Source organism: Lactuca saligna, chromosome 4 (genome assembly GCF_052625555.1).
Source record: "Lactuca saligna cultivar CGN05327 chromosome 4, ASM5262555v1, whole genome shotgun sequence".
Classification (NCBI taxonomy): Eukaryota; Viridiplantae; Streptophyta; class Magnoliopsida; order Asterales; family Asteraceae; genus Lactuca; species Lactuca saligna.
The window spans coordinates 315,245,506-315,255,173 of record NC_136420.1 but is presented as its reverse complement, the minus strand read 5'-3'; the positions used below and the strand labels follow the sequence as shown (position 1 = coordinate 315,255,173).

General features: G+C 34.7%; 1 protein-coding gene across 1 annotated transcript; it reads right to left on the bottom strand.

Annotated features, from left to right (window-relative positions):
• Positions 1 to 7,183: 7,183 nt before the first annotated feature.
• Positions 7,184 to 8,559, bottom strand: LOC145044010 (furry). The gene is made up of 2 exons (XM_078992812.1): positions 8,099 to 8,559; positions 7,184 to 7,410 (listed from the first exon to the last, which is right to left on the bottom strand). The coding sequence occupies exon 1, from the start codon at positions 8,481 to 8,483 to the stop codon at positions 8,103 to 8,105; it is 381 nt and encodes a 126-aa protein (XP_078848938.1). The 5' UTR covers positions 8,484 to 8,559; the 3' UTR covers positions 7,184 to 7,410; positions 8,099 to 8,102.
• Positions 8,560 to 9,668: the final 1,109 nt, after the last annotated feature.

Below are 9,668 nucleotides of genomic sequence, written 5' to 3'. Positions count from 1 at the left end.
ATGAACACTCTTTACCGTCAAGTTCTAGGAGGAGCAAAGATGAAACGCACAACACGCAAATCCGTACCAATATGGAAAAGGATTAAGAAGAATTAGAAGGCAACGTCTTCAGGAGGTCGTAGAGTTCAAGATAAACCTACACGAATAGCCCAAACCATCGATAGGTAGGTGGCAGAAGAAAGAGCTGCTAAGATGTATGAGACTGGTCAATCATCTCGACCACATCCCCCACATTCTTCTAAAGTTAACACCTTATCTCAATTGTTTGAGAAAAGTGTGAAAATTGAAGATAAGATGGAAATTGTTGAAGGAAGGGCTACTCATCTCTCTGGAAGAGTACGAAGGCTAGAAGGACAAAGGATGCGAGATCAGGAATCAGTGATGGATGTCCATTATCATATAAAATTTTCTTATAACGATATGATTACTCATGATGCAAGGATTGCAGAGTTAGAGTTATACAATCAAACCTCGAGAAACGAGGAGCACACAGGAGGTCTTGAGCAGAGAACTCAATCACTTGAGGAGCAAGTGGTTAATGTCACTGACGTGCTAGGTCATCACTTGGGTTTCTGGTAGATAAGCTAAAACTAGTGGTTGTGTAAATATAGAAAATCAGACAAGTTAAGGCAAGAAGAGTAAAGTTTATAGCAAGGATGTAGAAAACCTTGTAAATTTTGTAATGTTTATAGAAACTTCTCTCTTATAAGCCTAAATAAACTGATGTAACCACCAATAATAATATGAATCATATATTACAGTAATCATTGTGTTATCCATTATGTTTTATACTTTGAAGAATAATTGAAGTATTTAGTATTCGTGTATTAACTGACTAACAAAACTCATAAAATTCTTATTATTTATAATAGGAACTAAAAAAATGCCTAGAATAAGTAGTGCTCGGCTAAATCCTAACCAAAGATCACCACCACAACAAAAACCACCAGAACCAAACCCCCCAATTAGTACAGCAGAACTTGAAGAAATCATAGCTCAAATAATTATTGCGACTCTATCTAATGTCACAAGAAGTGGAGCTAGAAATGAAGGCCATGTAGGGACCGCTAGAACGTGTACCTACAAAAATTTTATGAACTACAGACCAAAGAACTTTCATGGAAATGAAGGGGTTGTTAATTTGACTAGGTAGATAGAAAAGACAGAGCCCGTCTTTCAAATAAGCTTCTATCTAGATGATTGTAAAGTACGATTTACAGCATGTACTTTCACTGATGCAACACTTACATGGTGGAATATCCATGTAAATACACTAGGAATTGATACTACAAATTCCATGAAATGGGAAGAGCTAAAAATGATGCTAGTAAAGGAGTATTGTCCTAGGGAGGAAATACATAAGCTAGAACAAGAATTATGGACACTAATCATGAAGGTTTCAAAGATAAAAGCTTATACCGCTAGATTTAATGATCTTGCAGTAATGTGTCCAGCACTTGTAACCCCTGAATATAAGAAGATTGAGCGATATATATGGGGTTTAGCTTCGCAAATCAAAGGCATGGTGATCGCATCAAAGCCTACAACCTATGACAACACCAAGAGAATAGCTCATCAGCTAACCCTCACAAAGATCCAAGGAACGGTAGTGGTCTCAAAGGTTGAGTCTTCCAAATATGGAACAAACAAGCGCAAGTTTAATGGGAAGAATCCCAGACAATCATCTGAGAAAAGACAAGAAGTGGCAACCAATTATGCAGCCACGACGACAGTACCCACGCAACCAAAATATTCATGGTGCAATCAGTGCAACCGTCATCCCCCAGGTGACTGTTTTGTTTGCATGAAGTGCAAGAAGAAGGGTCATACTGCTAGTTACTGCAGGAGCACAACACCTGCAACAGTCAATCAGCAAACAAATACTGAAACAGACCGTGGTGAATGAAGAAAGTGTTATGAGTGTGGAGAGTTTGGACATATCAAGAGAGAATGTCCAAAGTTAAGGAGTCAAGGAGGCATAGGACGTGGCAGGGCATTCGTGATCGGAAGTAGAGAAGCTATACAGGACCCTTCGGTTATATCTGGTACGTTTCGTATAGATAATTTATATGCTACAATACACTTCGACTCTAGAGCAGATAAAAGTTTTATTACTCCGACATTTAGAAAATTGTTAAGTCACGAGTCTAGCAAATTAAAAGAAATTTATGAAGTAGAAATTGCTAATGGTCAAACCGAGAAAACACATGAAATCCTCGAAAATTGTCTGATGACTCTTAATAACTAACTATTTCACGTCAACCTCATATCAATGCCTATCGGTAGTTTTGATGTCATAATTGGCATGGATTGGTCATCTTCACACCACGCCGAAATTATATGTTATGAGAAAGCCATACGACTACCCTTACCAAACGGCGAAGCCCTGATTATCTATGGTGATAAATCTAAGAAGAACCTCAAAGTAATCTCCTGTACTAAGATCTATAAATATCTACATAAGAAATGTAGCGCATTCTTAACCCACATTGTAGATAAGAAGAGAAAGACAAAAGAAATTAAGGACATACCTCAAGTATGTGATTTCCCTGACGTGTTTCCTGAAGATCTACCTGGAATACCGCCCATCCAACAAGTCGAGTTTCAAATCGACTTAATTCCAGGAGCAGCACCAGTAGAGAAATCTCCTTATCGGTTGGCTCCATCCAAAATGCAAGAATTATTCAGCCAACTACAAGAACTTCTTGACAAAGGCTTTATTAGGCCAAGTTTTTCACCTTGGGGAGCACCAATCTTGTTTGTCAAGAAGAAGGGCGGATCCTTTCGAATGTGTATTGATTATCAGGAGCTGAAGAAGCTAACGATCAAGAATCGTTATCCGCTTCCAAGGATTGATGATCTATTCGATCAACTGCAAGGATCTAGTTACTACTCAAAGACAGATCTTAGATCAGGAAACCATCAACTCAGAGTACAAGAAGACGACATTCCAAAAACAACATTTAGAACCCGTTATGGTCATTATGACTTCTAATTTATGTCTTTTGGATTAACTAATGTCCCAGTAGTGTTTATAGATCTCATGAATCGTGTTTGCAAACCATACTTGGATAAATTCGTGATCGTATTTATCGATGATATATTGATATATTCACAAACCAATGAAGAACATGGTTAACACTTGTAAACAATCTTGGAACTACTAAGAAAAGAAAAGTTGTACACCAAATTCTCCAAATGTGAGTTTTGGATTAGAGAAGTATAAGTTTTAGGTCATGTAGTTAGCAACGGAGGAATTCATGTTAACCCATCCAAAGTTGAAGCAATCAGGAATTGGGAGGCACCCAAGACGCCAACAAAAGTGCATCAATTCCTAGGACTTGCTGGCTACTAACGCAGATTCATAGAGAATTTCTCCAAAATAGCCAAGCCGCTTACAATACTAACCCAGAAGGATACAAAGCTCAACTAGGAAGACAAACAACAAGCTGGTTTTCAGAAAATGAAGCAAATGTTGTGTAGTGCACCCATCCTATCCCTTCCAGAGGGGACAGAAGATTTCATCGTATACTACAACGCATCAAATCAAGGATTGGGATGTGTGTTGATTCAAAGAGGAAAAGTTATTGCCTACGTATCACGACAACTTAAGGTGCATGAGAATAATCACACTACCCATGTTTTTGAATTGGGAGCCGTAGTTTTTGCACTAAAAATCTGGAGACATTACTTATACGGTACTAAATGTACTATTTTTACCGACCACAAGAGTCTCCAGCACATCTTCGACCAAAAAGACCTTAATATGAGACAACGAATATGGGTCGAATTGTTGAATGATTATGAATCTGAGATTCGTTATCATCCCGAAAAGCAAACGTGGTAGCAGATGCTTGAGCCGAAAAGAATATATTAAACCCCATCGAGTACGAGCATAACCATAACTATTCATTCTAACTTTGTCGCACAAATTAGAGAAGCTCAACTTGAGAATCTAAAAGAAGAAAACATCAAGAATGAAGCTTTGCGAGGAATGGAAAAGCAACTTATACAAAAAGATGACGAAATGCGACACTTTATGAACCGACTTTGGACGCCTAAGTTCGATGGAGTCAGGGACTTGGTCTTAGAAGAGACCCACAAGTCCAGATATTCCGTGCATCCAGGCTTTGACAAAATGTACTTAGATTTAAAAGTACATTATTGGTGGCTAAACATGAAGGATGAAATTGCTACTTATGTGAGCAAACGCTTGACTTGTTCTAGAGTAAAGGCAAAACATCAAAAGCCTTAAGGTTTACTCCAACAACCGGAAATACCTGAATGGAAATGGGAGCAGATATTAATGGACCTCATCAATAAGTTATCCAAAACTCCTAGTGAGTTCGACACTATTTAGGTAATAGTCGATAGATTGACTAAGTTCACCCATTTCTTACCAATTAAAGAGAATGACAAGATGGAGAAGCTGACTAGAGTTTATCTTAAGGAAATTGTTAAATTGCATGGAGTTCCAAGTTCTAATATTTCTGACCGAGATAGTAGATTCACTTCCTAATTTTGGCAATTTCTACAAAAATCCTTAGGAACACGTTTAGACATGAGTATAACTTACCATCCACAGACTGATAGTCGAAGTGAGAGAACTATTCAAACTTTAGAAGACATGCTCCGAGCCTGTGTAATAGACTTTGGAAATGTATGGGCTACTTATTTACCGTTAATTGAGTTTTCCTACAGCAATAGTCACCGTTTGAGGCTCTTTATGGACGAAAATGTCGTTCCCCAATATGTTGGGCAGAAGTTGGAGATACGCAAATGGCCAGAGAAAGTACAGGCGATACCCTACGTAATGGACCAGAAATAATCCACGAGATAACTGAAATGATCGTGCAAATTAAGGATCGATTAAAGGATGCACGTGATCATCAAAAGAGTTATGCTGACATAAGATGCAAGCCTTTAGAATGGTTATCAGTCTAAGATTCTTTAAACTACACTTTGCAATTTTGTTAAACTGCACTATGCAATTTGGTTTCCAGTTTCTAATAACAAAACTATGGTTTCAAATGCACTCAACAGTATAACAATGGTTATCAGTCTAAGATTCTTTAAATTATTATTTTATTTTTCTTTCTATTATTTAAATTACAATAATCGATTTTAGGATTCCAAATAAGTTGATATATTTGTATCGATTATTGTGTATGCTTTGTTTTAAGAAAAGAAAAACTTACTTAATAATTTATTAATGCTTCAATAAGTTATAAGTTACTTATCAAATATATCTTTCATATTCATATATGGTAAATCAACTTAATAAGTACGAAGGGGATACTATGGGACTGCTGCCCACCGGTTCCCAACTCGTCACAACTCATCGTGTTCGTCAAAAGCCAATACAAGAAATAATGGATACTATGTGGGAAACTTCTATACTATACGGTAAATCGTCAAAATATTAAAAACCTCACTTGTGCATATTTCATGCATAAAATGATATTTCTTAATCAGAAAATATAATTCACAAAGTTTTTTTTTTCTTTTATATCTTCTCTTCAAAGTTCTTATCCTAAAGTTATATCATGTAGTCAATACAATTTTATTATAGATAAGAAAACTTTGTTGCCTAAATTTTGAGATATATGGAACTATTGTGTCTTATAATTGAGCAAAATGGGTTCTAAATACTAAGGTGGAATTTTGGGGACACATAGAGGGGTGTTGGATTCATAAGGTCGATCTATGGGTTGCATTTGGTTTTGGTTGGTGGATATTCCAATGTGTCGATTTCTTTAGGTTTGGTTAGCCTATTTTTGTTTGGGTTGCAACAGATTTGAGTTTAATCTCTCGCAGCCCATCAATATTTATGAAATTTGGTTTTGAAAACGCTAAGTTGGTGGCGTTAAAGGATATGGTTTTGGCTTTTTAAGTTTTTATATTGGTTTATTTTATGTTCATTTATTTTTCTTAAGTTCGTTTAGAATAAACATAAACGAATTAACACAAAATATATAATTTACAAAATGAATGAACAAGAACAATAAAAATTATTAATTTATCTATCCGTAAGTTAGAATTTTTTGCGTAAGCTTGTTTGTTTATGTTCGGTTCATTCTTAACCATAACTTAAGGGGTGTTTGAGATAATTTTTTCAGCTCAAAAGTCATTTTTATAAAAGGACTTTTTGTAAAAGATATTTTTCTAAAAGTTATGGTTTAAAATATATTTGGATGGTAAAAAGATAAAATTGCTTTTAAGAAGTAAAAAAGTCTCAAAAATCACGTTTTTGTAACTTTTAAAATCAGTCTTTTTTTCTTCTTGCTCAAATGTTGTTTAAAAAAAACTTTTTAACTTAAAAAAACATCTTTTGCAATTTTTTAACTTTTCTAAAAATGAAAAGTCAAAAAAGTTGTTTTTAAAACACTCCCAAACAATTTCTTAACTGGATTCAACTTTCATTTGCCCTATTGGCCCATAAACTGAGTTAAACAAAATATAATTGCATAAGCCCATTGTTTATCCATTTATGGGGTTCAAAAATATCGATTTTATTTATTTATTTATTGATATTTGGATAACTGATTATTTAATAATTGCAATCTGTGAAAACAATAACAACTTTTCATATATTGTTAAGATTTAGTTTTTTATTATTTAAGAGAAATAACCATTTTTATAACCTTTGCAATAAAATTGGTTATCAAAACGTAAAATACAGTTATTTTATTTACAACTTTTTAATATTTTATTCTCATTTTCATAATACCACTTTTTCAACAAAAAAAAAAAGTCATATTTCGTTATTCTTGTAGTGTCTTAAATGATCATAACTCAATACATTCCAAGAGTTTTGCTATCTTATTAACACAACTTCATATAACAAAAGCGAACCTTATCTCCTACAACTCGTTTCACCACAACCGATTATCCCTTTTTAATTATCTAATACCACATAATCAGTTTCAAGACATCACATCCAAACACTATCTATTACAAATAACAGAATTGAACAGGACTGAACTGAACAAACTTCTAAGATTGTTTTTATGATAAAAATAAAAAAGACATTCACGTCTTCTCCACAAATGAGATTGACAATGAGTCTTTTTTAGTGGGACAAAAAAGTAAAATTTATATCCAATCTCAGTCTGAATCTAATGCACACCAAATGTTAGATCTGTTTTGTCATGGCCTGTCCTGTCCTTTCCTACAAAACAAATAGGGCCAAAGAAACCACCACAAGGCCTACTACAACTTATTTGGGAAACCTATTTGTTATTACAACACAAAGAACTTCAATTATGCTTTCAATAAAGCATTAGTAAGAGGTATTTTAAGTGTGTAGACATGAAAAAATAAAAAGGAAGAAAAAGAAAAGTAATGACCAAAAGAAACAACACCATTTAATTTATTTTTGTTGCAGGCAAGTCTTTCGAGAGATTAAACCTGGTAAGACAACATGAAAGAATACAATCAACTCAAGTATGTGATAACAAATTATTAAAATATTGTGTTATGTGAATTAAGAAAACATTGAAAATATATGATGAAATAAATGGAGATGTAATGGATCGAATAAGTAACATAAGGCTTGAAGATATAGACATTACATAATTGAGTTACAACTTTTAACAAATTTGAATTCACTGCATTTCATCAATTCATTTGCATCCAAGAGCAAACTCCAACAGTGTCAATAGGGTGTTTGGATTTATATTATAACTGATTATTGCAAACTTGAAATTGCAGTAATCATCTTTTTTCTGATTTTAACTAATTCAAGATCAAGAAATCAGTTTGAGGCATCAAATACAGGCCCTAATTATGCTCAAGGGTGTTTCTAATGGTGAACAATGACTACAAACTTATGATTCATCATCAATCTACTTAGCTCTTCGGTATACCTGTATTTGTGTATTGAAAAAACCCTAACTTTAAGGAAATGATAAAAACGATTGTAGAATGCACGAAGACATAGTAACTTGCAGTAATTCAGCTATACATCACTTTTCATTTCATCAACAAGCTAATTAAGCAAGCAATGTTCAGGGCAAATCAGAACCCCAAATGAAAAACAAAACCTCAAGTATATTTGATATTTCAATCAATTTAGGAATTAAGATTTAATTCTGACCTGATTACTTGCAATAACCTCCACCACACGCATTGTAGTCTTCTTCAACTGCAGTTGTCAAATAAACCGGAGGGAAATCAGCGACATCAAACGACTTCTCCTTCATCGCTTTAACGATGTCATCTTTCTTCAGAACGGTGCGGCGGATGGGCGGGCGGTTACGGCGCTGATCGCGAGAGAAGTATTTGATGTCGAACACGGTTTCTGGATCGGAGGTCGGGACGATGGCCTTGGCCGGTTCAGTGGCCGGACAAAACGGCCGGTAATCGGCGGCAAGAGGCAGTGCGGACTTGTATTCTGGGTCAGCACATGGGCCAGTGATTTCCCATGGCTTCTTGATGTAGCGCCTTATGCTTTGAAGGAAGGATTTACCTGCGGATGCCATGGCCGAAGATCTGGAGGAGAGAACAATGGGGATTTAGGTTTTTTTCTATAGAACTAGTCCCGTTAAAGGGGGGTTATAGAAGTTTGGGGTGCAAAGTCGCATTAACTAAATATGTGGGGGTATAATGAAAAAAGGAGATTGGGTTGTCACAGTTTGGTATATTGCATAAACAGTCCCTGAAAGTATAATTGTCTCGTGAATTATTCTAACAAGCATAGACAAAATGCTTATCAAACCTTTATATTTACATGGTCTTAAGGATTGTGATTTAAAATAATGACTTATTGCTTTTTGACCATCGTTATAAGGTTGAATGGTATATCCTTCACAATGGGACGTCGCGATGAGTGTTGGAAGGCACAATCGTGCTCATATTGGCGAAACAAGGGTTCAGGGTGGCATGTGTTACCCACTTACCCTTTTAAATTTTCACGCATAAGGTAAAAATTTTGCAAAGTTTTTCGGTGTAGTGTTAACTTCCCGAGTTTAAACTTCCCGACGTACTGCCCCCAAAATTATGTGTGCTACACCTCAGACTTTGTCTTTGTTTCGCAACCGCATGCACACCACCATGAGGGTAACATTGTGCTAAACTGGAGCCACGAGTGTGGCCTTATATGGTCTTCAGCACCACCCTTTTATGAGTGTGTTGTCTCTCTTCCTCTCTCTTCTTTTTTCTGTTATGGGATTTTGGCATGTGAGGAGTACTCAACATTATAATGTGGTGGTGATATTGGTTGAGCTAGAAGAAACCGACACCATTTGGCTTAAGAAGTATATCCTAAAACCTAAGTTAAAAGAGTTTTTATCGATTGAAAATGACTTTTAAAATAGTTTTTCTTTTAAAATAATTTTTCTTTACAATCAATAAACATGAAATAAGTAGTATTAAATCTGGAATCAATATTTCAATTTTATATTGTCGCATAAGATTTAATAATACGTTATGACAGTTAAAATCACGATTTACAAATTTCGTATTTAATAGCATGGATTAAAATGAAACAAATTAATCAATAAAAAAAAATAAGTTTTGAATGTAACATTATTTAATAAAGAGTGTTAATTGTATAAAACACAATTTCAAAAAAAAAACAAAAAAAAAAAAAACAAAAAAACATTTAGTTAAAAGTTGTTGATATATTTGATCCAAATATATTTTTTCTAACTATAAAAATAATTTAA